Genomic DNA, 14,093 nt, shown 5'->3' on the forward strand with positions numbered 1-14,093 from the left:
TATGAAAGATAACTTCAACTCATTTTTAGTAAGTATTATAATCTTTAAAAACAGATCAGTATTTTACACCAGTTGGGTTATATTGGTGTAATTCCCCTGGGTGACTAAATCTGCTGAATTATGACATAATTATGTTTATTAGTGTAAACGGCCTCTGAACTATAAAATTATGCTGGAGCATGTCAGCATAATTATTTATGCACAAATAATAAAGCTTAAAATTGATTATTTATAGAAATTATCTGAAGGATTTGCTTCATGTATGAAATAATGTCAATTCAATATTAATTAAAATTGTGTCAAGTAGCTGGTAAAAAATACGAATGATTGATCCTTTCCAGCATGTAGACAAAAAAAAAAACTGTACAGAGGAAATACTGTTGAAACTGGAAAGAATTGAGGTAGCTCTTTACATCTGATGCTGCAGATGTTTTCAGAAAAAAGTCAGATGTGATGATTTAAACCCCGAATTTATTCCAGAATATCGGTATCAGATGTGTTTCTACAAAGAAAAGAGCAAAACGCACAGATTCTTTGCATCGTCTTCTGCATAGCTTCAACTCCCCTCCTGTCAAGGCTGAAGCTTGCCGTCACTCTCAATGTGATTCTGCAGGTGTTCGGGCAGTTCCTGCAGGAAAAACCCAAACATAACTTAGCAGCTTACAAAGTCAACATATTTATGGGAAATGTAATGCTTAAATGTCAATAATATCTGAATCCCTTTCAGGAGAAGAAAAGTCTGAAGCAGAAAACAAAACGTTTTAAAGCTGTGAGCAGATATTATAATAAATTATTTTAAAAAATCTACTCTTCTCATTTTATTAAATATTTATAAAGCTGATAAAATTACATCTAAAAGCTCTGCAAAAATAATTATCTTGCTTGACCTTTTTATATTTTGTCTTTAATGTTATAACACAAAGTAGTGCATTATTGTAAAGTGGGAGTTTTATAATAAAAAGATTATATTATATAAACCAATTACCTGTCTGACTGACTGCTGTGTGCTGAAAAAATGGTTGCACTCCTTCCAGCGACATTTGACCGTCTGCATATTGGAGTTGCTGTGGTCTTGGATGAGGTGCTGAAAGAGATGCTCCTGAATGCCAAAAATCAGGGAGCAACTCTGCCACTGGACAGAGGACAAACATAACCACATATTACAGAAAGAAATGGGAAAAAAAGCCACTGTGAGAGGGTTCAAGCTTCCCGTCTGTCTGCAGTTCTTACCCAGCAGCGGTAGTTTTTCAGTAAGTTGAGTTTTACAGCTTGAACGCTGCCGTCATAGCAGCCTGTGTAGATCTGTGTAGAACAATTTATCAGTGCACCTGAAAATCCATAATTTTAACACCCAAGGCTCGTTTTAGTCCACTTACCACACTCTTGTGCACAGCCATGCACATCACCATGTCACTGTGACCCCCGTAGACTTGCAGACGATCATGGGACTACAAAAACAAACCAGACAGCATGTTTGAAGTGGTTTCGTCCCCACAGATCTGACTAACACAATTCACATGGAAGCAACTCTCAGGATTAAACGATACCTGCAGCTCATAAACACGAACTAATTTATCCAGGCAGGCCGTCACCATCACTTTCCCCAGAATGACGATGGATGTGACGGCGTGACCGTGACCCTTGTAGATCCGAACCAACTCCCCCGTCTGTAAGCATCAACAACAAGAGAGAGCATGAAGCTTACAAGAAATACAGGTTACCTTAACAAATCAAGGTTTAATTACTGGTTGCACACTGGGCATAATAAATGTGAAGGTGATTTATTCAGAATGTGGACAATTAATGTGGAGGACTTGCGTGGATGTTGTGGGCGTGGACAGATGTGTCACTGGAACCACTAAAAACCAGATCATTCACCACCTGAAAACAACAGAAAAGTAAACTAAAACAACAGATCTAGACAGATAGAGAATAATACGGTTTAAAGAAGTTTAAAGGAATGCTGCAAATGTTCTCAGCTCCTGCGTAACTCAGAAGTGGAAGAACAAACAAACAGATTTAATGTAGAAGACATTTTAAATATCCAAAAACAACAAACAAAACTAATGAAACAACAAGTAAAATGAATACTGAAGTCTGTCTAGACAAAACTGCTGGTTGAAACCAATGTACCAGACTGAAGCTTTCCATCACACAGTCTTTGGTAGAAAGAGAGAAAGACATGAGAAAATCAAACAATCATGCAAATGGAAATCATGATGCGATTAGTTAATTTATTGCGACAGGTTATTCACAGACACACTTCATCCAATCTGACTGAGTCAAGACATTTTTCAAAAGAGAAAAATGATTAAATCATTAATCATTTAGCCTCCACATGTTGAAGGGAGGAGGCCCCGGGGAAAACCCAGGACACGCTGGAGAGACTATGTTTCTCGGCTGGCCTGGGAACACCTTGGGATTCCCCCGGAAGAGCTGGAACAAGTGGCTGGGAAGAGGGAAATTTGGGCCTCCCTTCTGAAGCTGCTACCCCCGTGACCCGACCCCGGGTAAAGCAGAAGAAAATGAATGAATGGATGAATGGATGGATGGATGTTGAAACATGTTGGTTTAACACATCAAAGGCAGTTTGTTATTACAAGATAGCATATGAAGAAGTTCAATTGGTATCAATTCCTTTGCAAGACATTATATCATAATGTCAAAGCCATTATGAGATAAGATAAGGAAACAAGAGGAAGCTGGTTGTTAAAACAACAATTTTCACTCTGAACCTTTCCCTGAAGAATACTATAGCTCTTTTTCATCTAAGTGCAACAAAAATGATCCTAATCTAGAGCCAATAAAAGCAGAAAACATGTTACAGTATTAGACGGCATGCTCTCGTCACCTTCATACAAAGCACAGTCTTGGTGTGACCCTCCAGCGTCCGCAGCAGCAGGCCGCTCTTGGCGTCGCGGACGCTGATGGTGCTGTCGTACGACCCGACCAGCAGCAGGCGCCGCGCGCCCTCCTGAGACGTGCCGAGGCAGCTCACGCCGCGTGGGCCGTGGCACTCCAGCATGTCCAGTTCCTTCAGCATCTAAATGTCGACATGCAAGAAACGATGAGGATTTCGCCTTTTTCTGCAGCCTCAAACAGTTCAGATTTGATGGAAAATGGCTGCTGACCTTCAGGTCATAGCTGATGACACATCCGCTGGCGAGCCCAACATACAGAATATTCCAGGCGATGTGCAAACACAGCACTCTGTCTGGTAGAGTGATCTGGTCAAGGCACTTTTTAGACTACAAATTAAGAAAAATAAAGACATCCAAAGTATAAAAGAAGAGTCACTACTGATAAATAATTTCTGATTTCTTTCAACTTTCAGGAGATATAGTCTAAGGGTTATCTGAGGAAAAGAGTAATAAACAGTCTTAATGTAATGCAATAACCCAGTCATCCACCAATAAAGCAATCTTTTATGTTAAAGATCTGAAGCACTAAAAGCTTTGCACATTAAACAGTCTTTTCGAACCTAACTTTAAAATTTTAAATAGAGTTTTCTACAGATATATTGTAGGAAACTGTTGGCAGAAAATCTAATTTTATATACATACAACTGCTAAATCCATGAGATGGATGCATGCAAAGAGGATGGAAGACAAAACTAAAGAAAGAAGGCAAAGAAGGAAAGGAAGGAGAAGCAAGAAATGGAGGAAGAAAGGAGAAAAAATTTACCTTGTTTTAAATGTTTTCAGAGACATTTCGTACCTTTATGCTGTAACAGCGAATAGTTTGGTCACTGGATCCGGTGTAGAGGCGTGCAGGCATGTTCGGTAGAGACGACACCAGCAGACAGTTCACTTTGTTTGTGTGACCCTGAAACACCGCTTCACACTCTCTGGTCTGAATGAATAAAAACACATTTTTTAACTCTCCATTCATGTCTGAGACAATAAGGCTTCTCTGTTTTGTGAAGGCCGCTTTTGAATTTCCAACATCATACCAGCAGGCTGTAGGCCCGGGCCGTGTTATCTCCTGAGCACGTGTATAGCTGTCCGCTGTGGATCTGAAGGCCGTGGACGGGGCCGGAATGACTCAAAAAGTCCCCTAAATAAGGATCCTCTTCTTCCACAGACTCTGGAATGTCATCATGTTTAGACACATCATTTTTTTCAATGTGGCGCATTTAGAAAGACAAAAAAAGAGACACCCTTACCTGCAGGCTGACTGACATCTTTTTTCTGTTTAACTGCAGGCACAGATTTCCTGAGGGATTGAAGAAACAGAAGTTGGCAAAACAGGCACATTCCAGAAAACAGGGGTGCCCAAACTTTCTCTCACTTGGGCCAAAATGATTGAGTTAAAAGTATTAGCGAGTCAATGAAAAAAAAAAGAAGAAAAAAGCAAATAAAGGAACCCTTTTTTTGATAGGAAAGGGATGTTATTTACTGTATCGTTATTCAAACATTTATAAAGAATTTTATGTTATCAAAAGAAAGACTCGAGCCTTCAGGCTTGGTTGATCAAATTCATTTTAGTTTTAAAAACAATTTGGGTCACTTTCTTTCAAAATATTTAACCGAGTTGAATAAATTAAATAAAAGCTGATTTGGGTGCAGCAAAGTCGGCTTTTCAGTAAAAGTCTCTCAATAGACGTGGTTCCATTTATTATAAGAAGTTGGTGGTAAAAAGGTGGATATTTTGTTTCATACTAAACATTTTCTTTTGTAAGAAAATTATGTTGGTAATAATAGTATGCAGATTAAAAAGTTCAAGGAACAAATTTGCATCATTCCTGAACTGCATTTGCCGCGCTTTGGACGGCTCTGCCATAAAAGTTCCCGTTTCCTTCAGAGACTTGACCCCAGCTCACCTCTCTGTTTCACATTGCTGAAACGTTTGCGTGCTCACACAGTTCAGCTCCACGCTCACAGACTTCTGGGGATCTTCGGGCTGCTCTGGAGAAACTGTCTCTGTTGAGTCCTCACATTCTGATTCCTCAATGTGTATGACATCCAGTTTGGAGGCATTTACCACCTCCACTGAGTCGTCGCTCTCGTTGCCCTCATCAACCTCATCGTCCATGAGTAACACTTTTTCCTGCTCTTTTCCAGGACGTTCTCCTATATCCTGTTCTGTGCTTTGATTTTCTTCTGCTCCTTCCACAACATCCGAAGATTGTATTTGTTTTTCCGAAACCTTGGTCTTTACACACGTCAACCTGTCCCTCGGCTCCTGCTCTTGCTGCCTGGCAAAGGATTCAGGAGGAGGTCCGTGAGGTGAAGTGGGGACCTCTGGAATGGTGGGTTGCAGAGCAGAGGGTATGAACAGCTGACTCGTCTGTCCCGCTGCAACTACATGAGCCACCTCTTGCTTCAGCGACCCAGCCGGACAGGTGAGGGGAGCCGTCTGCGGTAGAGTCATTGAAGAGGCCCGGGTTGCTCCACGCTGCTGCAGGTTCAGTGAGGAAGGAAAGGAAGTTGATGGCATGGTGGATGCAGGACCAGGTGAGATGATGGTGGCTCCAGAGTATCCTTCTGTTAGAGATAATTATTATCTTTTAGGGGTCATAATCATCAATTATTAAAATTTATCTGAATTGTTAGTCTGGAAGGCAATCTGAAATGAGCAAAGCAACTCGTTGGAAGGATTGGCAGTAACTACTTATATTTACTTGAATAACTTATTTTAAAAAAAATTTACTTTTGAAAGTATTTTTACTGAGATGTATATTTTTTAATTTTACTTACAAATTTTATAATGAAAAATGCAGGCCTGGAAAGTAAATCAATAATAATAAGTATTGCGATAGATCAATATCAATAGATAATATTCAATTTATAGAATTTTCAGTGACCTCTGATCCAGAACACCACAGCATTCTGGGAGATGTAGACAAAGGAAAAGCTTTAGCCACTCAACCTCGCTTAGAAAATTGGGTGGAATCAACTAACTCACTCACTCAGTCTTTGGTTACCTAGCAACAACCTATTGAGTAACTTGCAGAGCAGTTTCAACTTCTGCTAACGTGCCTCTTAACTGCTTAAAAACAAACAACGGTGTGGAGTGAAAACTGTGGAAAGAACAGTCATGCTAACAGTTTGGTAATATTTCAGATATTTGAAACAAAAATGTAATCAATAATTATCAATATCTAATACGAAACGCTTATATTGTGATAAGTTTTTCAGCCCTAGAAGTATCGCTATTTTACTCAAGTATAAATTTTACTTGAGTAAAATCTCTGGATATTCTACCCACTGTGAATAATTTCACCGAAAAAAGAACAAGCTTGTTTTAACTAAAGATTTACCAAACACAGACATACATTTCATAAGTTTTATTTTGAAAGAAACTAATTTGGAAAACTGATTTAAATATAAAATGATTGATGTTTTGATCAGTTACTCAGGACTTTGGTAAATTTACTTTGGTAGTTTACCAAAGTAAAATAACTCTTACTCCAGTAATTTCTTGGATGGCTACTTTTTACTTAATTAAAAATATGTTGAAGTAGTGCTACTCTTAATTGAGCACAATTTTTGTGTACTCCACCCACCTCTGAAGGAAGGTGAAGTTTTTATGGAGAGGTGGAGCTCATTTATTCTTATCTCTACAATATTTTATAACAGATTTTTGACAAAACACAATCAATCACTCTGTGTCTTGAGAGACATTTATTGAATAAAAATACAGATATTTCAAATATTTATGCTCTCCTTTTTAATGAATTTAAAGTGAATTTGTTTTTTTTTAAATCAATTTATGGAATGGCCAGTGGCCAATATTTTTTCTTAAGTTGGTAAAAGAAGTTTCAAGTTTGCGATCTTTAATGTATCATTAGATGAATCAAATGACACGTTTCATTTTTGTGATTAAATTACTTCTTATGAGGTGATTTATTTTACCTTGCATTCCTTGCAGGATCTCAATGCGTTTTGTTCTCAGGTTGTTGACCTCAGTTGTAATCTAAAGGAAAAGAAAAACAGAGGAAAACATTAAGTTAGTACCTCTGAAAGACAGAATAAAAGATGCTGCATTTTTCAACAGCTGGCAGGACCTGTTGTTTCAGAAGCAGCAGTCTTTGGACCTCTGCGTACGCCGTTTGCAGCGCATTGCGCGCCTGGATCATAGATTGGTCTAGATCCTGCAGCGAGTGGCTCAGCTCGTCCTCCCTGAGCGAGACAGCCAGTAGCTGGTCCATCTGACTCTGGTCTGCATGATGATACAAGACATTTAGAAATACAGCACAGTACAATCTGAACAAACATTATCAAGTGTTATCCACAGTTACTTATAAAATACACACATTTCCTTCAGATTGAAACATGGAAAACATTGTTTTATTAAACTTCAAAACTAATCAGTCAGCGCTAATGCATATTTTCCAAATTCTCAAATTTTGCAGTCCATTTTTCAGTCAACAAACAAACATGAATTTATCTGCAATATTTCTATGAAGGTCAGCCTTCAATTACAAGGCCTGCAAAAATAACTGAAAGAATGGACAGAAGAAAAGATGGAGTCTCTATATTTTATCATACTAATCTAAAAAGGACAATGCTTATACCAAATTTCTTATTTTTGCAGATTGTAGTACTCTGCAGTGTTTAAGAAAAACTTTTGTTTAACCTACATAAAACAGTGATTTTCCATATTTTAGGCATTATGTTCCCTACCCTAAGAGATCCTGAGGAAACAGCAAATGCAAGCATTTTTGTCTGATTTGTAAATAAAAAACCTTTTGAATTACTTACAGTCCCAACAGTTTATAGCAGACACATAAGCAAAAGATTTTCATGTACCTAAATTATCCTTTCTTGATTTTGTTTTCTTCTTTTTACAGTTTGGTCTGTCAGAAAGGCCATCTTCCTGCAAAAATACCCAATAATGAACTTCCAACAATATAAAAAGTCATCAAACTGGATACCGCAGTTTAAATCCCAACTTACTTCCACCATACTGATAGTCCTCTTTCTGCTCACTTCTTCGTTCTCATCCTCCAGTTTTGGTTCTACTTTCACAGAAACCATTTTTGCCGTCTTGCTGCTGTAGCTTGCCTGGGGGACGTCGGGTTGCTCTGAAGAGTCCCGTGTCTGGGACTCTGACTGCGTTTCAAGCCGATTGCCTTGTGAACAGGGCACAGCAGAAGACGGGACTAAAAGGCTGTCTGGAAATGATTCCCAATGGAAACCCTCAGATAGAGGCAGGTCACCTTCTTGCAGAGGGCATTCAACGTCAGTCGGCTGGGTTCCAAACTTGATTCCGAACCTGAACGAAAAACAAAGAGAGGTCATCAAGAGGTAAAGAGATCAAACTAAACACCTCGTGCCAGGAGAAGGTCCTCACCGCGGCATGCCTTTTAAGCTTTTCCTTTTCATATCGCTGTACCTCTCATCCCAGTTCAACCTGCTCTTGGCTCTGGATAGGTGAAGCAGCTTGTCCAGGATTGGTTTACGAATGATCTCTTTCGCTGCTTTAGCCGTACTGGATTTGTGGGCAACCCGGACTTTAGGAGATTTTGTAAAATTGAGCTCAGCGGGCATCACGGAGGTCGAAGCATTGCTGGCCTCCTGAGACTTTGCTTCATTGTCGTTTAGTTGAGGACTCAGTGTTTGGTTGGGTTTTTGTCTTTTTTTGGAAGTTGTCTGTTTCTGCTTTGGGGGAGTGATAGTGGAAGGAAAAGCACCAGCATTAGCAGCAGTAGCATGGGTGCTGGCCAGCTCAGTCTTAGCCGGAGTTTCTGCCTGCTGGTCTGCACCATCTTGCTTCTCTGCGCAGCGATCCTCAGTGTGGTCGTTCCCGTTCTGCCGCCGAGCTTCTCGATCCGCCCTGCATGGCTCCCTGACGCCCAGTGCTCTCCTGATTTGCTTCAGCGTGAAGCCAACACCAACGTCCCCCATAGGAGCCTGACTGCCGGATTTGTTTTCGGAATGCCCCGGAGCCGAACTGTTTGAACTTTCTGGCCGAACTGAGTCGGTTTTCGCATGTTTTGGTTGAGTGGAATTCCCCTTCTCTGATTTGTTGTGATCAAGCAAGTTGGCCCCATCATAAGGGAGCGGCCTGCTGGGGATGGAACATTGTCCCGTCGGTTTCTGCTGGTTAAAGTTGCTCTGGCTCACTGTGGGCATCATTTGTTTCGACGGGCCAGCTGGAGTACTAGGGTAGCTATATGGACTAGATTGGAACCTGTTCATTTTCCCTTGGTAATACTGGTTGTTGGCAAAGTAACCATTATGCCATTGGTGGTCCTCATGCCAGCCATATTGGTGATGAAAAGGTTGATGAACAGGAGTGCTTGGCAGATAAGGTGGCCTCCAGTTCTGATCAGGAAATGGTCTGTATAGAGGCGGTTTCTCCATGAGGAACATTTTGTTCTCCTTATTTTGAATGACACCATAGTTGCTTCCTGGGAAGCGTGGTTGCTGCCACTGATTTGGAGTTCTCATTTGCATTTGGTTGGGTTGTATCGTTCCGTTGGAGTCCAAACTTTTGCTTTGAACACCAGATTGTTGTGTCTTTGCACACCTATTCCCGGTTTCCTGCTTCTGTTTCTTTCTAGTCTTCTTCTCTTCCTTCTTTCTGAAAATACAAACAACCATTCTTTTTATATAAATCAACTTCCATTTAGCCACACGTTCCACAATTTAGTACAAGGCATGCTTTAAAAGGTTGCTTTTACATTCCTGTTGCTTTTCACGCAACAGAAATGCTGGACAAAACTTCTTTATAGAGGTATAAAAACATACCTCTAAAAATAAGTCGATTTCTTCCCGTTTTAAATGGAAAAAATGCTAGAGCTTTTAAAAGAGCCCTGTTTAATTATTTTATTATATAAAGCAAGGTATCCCCCGGAAAACTTGCTAAGCCTGGTGGTTGGGCTCTATGCACTCATTCATCCAGTGGCCTGTTGTGTTTTTGAGTTAAAAAATGCTTAAAGTTGACAGGAAATTTGAAAATATCACTTGATAATTATGTGTTATTGAAAGATTGGAAGATTAATACCTGAACACCAACTATAAAGTCTTAAAAATGCAATCATTTAAAAAAAATCTTAAATAAATAAGCAATGCTTATTCTGGTGGGGCACAAGTAAAGCCTGGTGGCCCACCAGGCTTATAATAGACTGAGTGAAACTCTGTAAAGCAGGGGTCTCAAACTCCAGTCCTCGAGGGCCGCAGTCCTGCAACTTTTAGATGTGCCTCTGCTGCACCACAGCTGAACAGAATAATTAGGTCATTAGCAAGGCATTGTCACAGCAATGACTTATGGGAATCCAAAATAAACAAAACAAACAAATATTCAATTTGAGTATTTTATTTTTGTTTTACAAAATAAACTCGTTTTTTTTCCTGCAACAGCAAAGCATTAAGCAGATGAAATTCTTACTTCTGGTTCCTCAGTGCCTTGTTTCTTGCCAGGATGCTCTTTATAGTAGCTGAGCTGAGAGTCTTGACCAGAGAGACAGGCTTAACATTTTTGCTCTTCAGGTTCTTAAACCGAGTTTGGTGCTGAGATGTTAGGATATGAGTGCCGTATTCGTTCAAACCCAATGAATGTATCTTGCATGCCTGGCAATTGTGAAAGGCATCCCTATAGATATAAAGACAGAAATAACACATCAGATATAAATAAAATACAGACGGACTTCTAGCTTTCAAATAATTTGAGATTTTTAAAGGACAACACTTTATGACAAAGATGCCATCAATACAATAATATAAAATCATAATCCCTGAATGTTGCAAGATTGAGTTTCATAAAGGCTTGTTATAACATGCATGGATGCAACTTTTAGAAACAGGTTAAAGAAAAGGCCTGGAAATACAAATATTTTTCCCTAATAATCCAGATGTGGAAAATGTCAAACTCTAATTGAAACAACATGGGACCTGTTCCAATATTGATTAAATGATGCTGATTTCTGGGTAGGGCTAGTGCGACAGCGCCTTTCTGTTTTAGTGAAATCATCCATTATCAATGTTATGATAATAATAACCATAACAATGATGATTTTTTTGTTGTTATTGTAGCCCAATTCACAATGTGTAACCTTTCTACAACATAAACGCATAGAATATTTATTTTTGCTGCTACAAAAAATGGTACTTACTTGCCCAACACCTTCTCCAGCTCATTGTGATGATGCATGCTCTGCATATGATCATGTGCTTCCTGCAGTTGGGGAGACAAAAACAAAGTTAGATTTTTTTTTTTTAATGGGAAAAAAAATTAATTAAAAAAAATAAAAATTTGTAATAACTACAGCCACTTACATTTTTTAAATATGTGTCACGACATACAATGCAGTAGTTTGTCTTCGCATTTTGAAGGGGTTGTGCAGGTTTCTTCTTTTTTGCCTTTTTTTTTGGTGCTTTCTGCACCTCCTTTTTTTTGTTCTGTACGTCTGCCATGTCTGAACAACTCCAATCCTGAGTCCAAACTGCAAACACTCGCCGTCTCTACCTCGTTTTTGCACTGGTTTAAATACCAATGATGTTATTACAGAAAAAGACTAGTCAAGAGGCAAGCTCGACAACATGTTTCAATTATTTTTAAACAAATATCCATGACAACGTGGTATTAAACTGAAATCTCTTGAGAATTTAGTTAGCAGTTGCACATTAACATTCGAAGCGATTCCAATACAACGGTAGACTGATTTAAGAACATTTAAGTAAGTTTCGTTCAGATTTTCAAATGTAACAAAACAGCAAAGTTATTTAAACAAGTCTTGTAAATACCTGACAAATTTCACATGGCTCCAGAACCCTCCTTCTTTACACCGCCGCCATGTTTGCTGACGTATTTTGCGTCCAAATGTACGTCGACCAATAGTTCATTCTTGTTAGCACCGGAAATTCCAGCTACTCGATCTACAAAACATGGGGATGAAATAGCTTAAAGTGATCAGCACCGTGTTCTCACATTGGATGCTGTATAGATCTGATCAATGTCCTCCTGCGAAAGAGTGGATACTCATGAAAATATTCAGCTAAATGTTAGCTATCCGGGGCTTACTGTTGTAACACTCTTTTTTTTGTTTTGTCTTATTTCATGAAAGTTTAGGTCAACATGTGCGGTGGTTGTGTGCATAAAGAATACCCGGACCGGGTAAGTTAAAGCTGCCGATGTATCTCAAAAGTTGAATTTAACGTGGTGGCGTACAGAAGAATTGTGTTGTTTCAGGGTAACACTTGTCTGGAGAACGGCTCCTACTTGATGAACTATCTGGGCTGTGCGAAGTGCCATCAGAGAGACTTTGTCCTGATCAGCAACAAGGCCACCGAGGATGATGATGGGGAGGAAATTGTCACATATGACCGTTAGTGTCCCTTGTTGTCCAATCGCGAATACATTATGTCCTACTCATGGACTTTTTGAGCATTTTGTAACATTACAACTACAAACTTAAGATTGTTTTTTGTTAGGATTTCGTGTGATAGAAAGTGTGGGAAAGAAATTTTTAAAATTGCTTTTACGTATAATAATCTAAAAAGTGTGGTGTGCATTTTTTAGCCCCTGTCGGTATGTTCTACTACAGTCTTTTTGCTGCAGTTCAGTGTCTTGCCAGGGAAAGTGTGATTTTCGATGTTAGTTCTCCACCAAACCTAACATTCTGCATAGAGGTAATGGTTTTCCTTCAACAGTTTTGCTACTCTTCCACAAAGAAACAGATTTCAGGCGAGCAAGCTGTAGGTCAGCAGCTCCTCCAGAGGGACCATGGGGGCCTCTTGGCTGCTTCTCATATTGTTATCTTTGCTCACCAGTCAATTTAGGAGAACAACTTTAGTTTGGTAGATTTGCAGTTGTTCCATCTTCTTAACATTTTAAAACAATAGATTGAAAATCATATTATTTTATGCCCTAACCCTTGTAAAAATTTCTCCACATCTATCTTCTTGATGCTGTTTGTTGATAAACATCACTCAATATAAGCCCACTAAAAAGGTGAGTAAAGTTTTACTTAGGGGTATCAAGATAAAGGGGGCTAGTAAGTGCACCTTACTTTTCAGGTTTTAATGCTTTAAAAATGTTTGATAATTAATGCATTACTTAATAATTAATGCATTACTTGTCAGACTGTCTTTCCAGTAGTTGGTGGTCCATAACCAGCACTTTGAGGAAACATCCACTTATCTCTGTTTGTCTTTCCAGATGTCTGCAAAAACTGTGACCACGTCATCGCCAGACACGAGTACACGTTCTCTGTTGTAGACGAGTATCAGGTGAGTAATGACACGATTTATCTACTTGGCTCGCTTGGATCCACAGACTTACTCAGATGGTCTTGCATCCCTGTTCCGTCGGTGCAGGAGTACACGATGCTCTGCATGCTGTGTGGAAAGGCTGAGGACTCCATCAGCGTGTTACCAGATGACCCCAGGCAGTCTGCACCTCTCTTCTAAATATGAAAAACAGAAAACTGCGATTTTCAGCTTCTGCAACATGGATGACACTGGCTGCCCTTTAAAAGGTTCCAATCGCCAATCATCACCCATCGAAAGTGAATACCAGGCTTTGCTGCTTGCTTTAAAATAGTTTTGAAATGCTCTTTGTGATATTGGCAGTTGAGCAAAATTTTATTGTAGAAAAAAAATCCTCTTTATTTTAATTGATAATTGACTGTATATAAAGATTTTTGTACTGCTGCATTGGGTTGAAATCATTTCAAAAGATGTGCTGCTTCCCCTTTCTCACTTGGTTGGTTTGGATATACTGAATTAAATTAAATCATTTAATGAAAACTGCTTTTTGTGCTCTTTGTCCAATATTAATATTTGGTTAAATAAGAACAGAAGCAATCTCTAAAGAGTGGAATGCTACTTTTTAGAGTTATATAAATTAGTACATCATTGAAAAGCGTATCTTAATGTTTCCGAAAAACAATCACAGATATATTTAATATCTAATACTAAAATGTTATACACTTGTAATGGCTAACAGGGAAGACTTGCAAACAAAGCTGTATACAAGCTTGTTAGTGGAATGTTGAGTGGAAGACAAAAACATTAAGGTACAAACTTTACAGGCTCATCGTTTCCAGTGGCCTCTGCTATCATAAAGGGAGATACTTTACGGAAGGCAAACATTTCTGTATTAAAAATCTTTTATTATTTTGTAATATTTAAAATATCTATGAA

General features: G+C 39.0%; 2 protein-coding genes across 5 annotated transcripts; one reads left to right on the top strand and one right to left on the bottom strand.

The window, feature by feature from the left end:
* Positions 1-451: 451 nt before the first annotated feature.
* On the bottom strand, positions 452-11,807 carry znf106b (zinc finger protein 106b). 4 transcript variants are annotated; one of them, XM_028040061.1, is made up of 21 exons: positions 11,694-11,791; positions 11,226-11,427; positions 11,063-11,124; positions 10,339-10,542; positions 8,299-9,531; positions 7,902-8,220; positions 7,755-7,821; positions 7,010-7,164; positions 6,858-6,918; positions 4,823-5,486; positions 4,166-4,215; positions 3,953-4,086; positions 3,718-3,852; positions 3,132-3,248; positions 2,852-3,043; positions 1,819-1,881; positions 1,548-1,667; positions 1,377-1,448; positions 1,231-1,302; positions 986-1,132; positions 452-628 (listed from the first exon to the last, which is right to left on the bottom strand). In XM_028040061.1, exons 2-21 carry the CDS (start codon positions 11,361-11,363, stop codon positions 572-574), a joined length of 4,062 nt encoding a protein of 1,353 aa, XP_027895862.1. In that variant the 5' UTR covers positions 11,364-11,427; positions 11,694-11,791; the 3' UTR covers positions 452-571. The 4 variants fall into 4 exon arrangements, with proteins under 4 accessions (XP_027895862.1, XP_027895865.1, XP_027895864.1 ...); XM_028040064.1 differs by having other exon boundaries at positions 11,226-11,381; positions 11,694-11,761; XM_028040063.1 differs by having other exon boundaries at positions 11,226-11,392; positions 11,694-11,754.
* A 48-nt stretch (positions 11,808-11,855) lies between these two features.
* churc1 (churchill domain containing 1) lies at positions 11,856-13,697 on the top strand. The gene is made up of 4 exons (XM_028040068.1): positions 11,856-12,063; positions 12,139-12,274; positions 13,108-13,178; positions 13,266-13,697. The coding sequence occupies exons 1-4, from the start codon at positions 12,025-12,027 to the stop codon at positions 13,356-13,358; spliced, it is 339 nt and encodes a 112-aa protein (XP_027895869.1). The 5' UTR covers positions 11,856-12,024; the 3' UTR covers positions 13,359-13,697.
* The last annotated feature ends 396 nt before the right edge of the window (positions 13,698-14,093 follow it).

The sequence above is a fragment of the Xiphophorus couchianus genome, chromosome 15 (assembly GCF_001444195.1).
Source record: "Xiphophorus couchianus chromosome 15, X_couchianus-1.0, whole genome shotgun sequence".
NCBI classification, from domain to species: domain Eukaryota; kingdom Metazoa; phylum Chordata; class Actinopteri; order Cyprinodontiformes; family Poeciliidae; genus Xiphophorus; species Xiphophorus couchianus.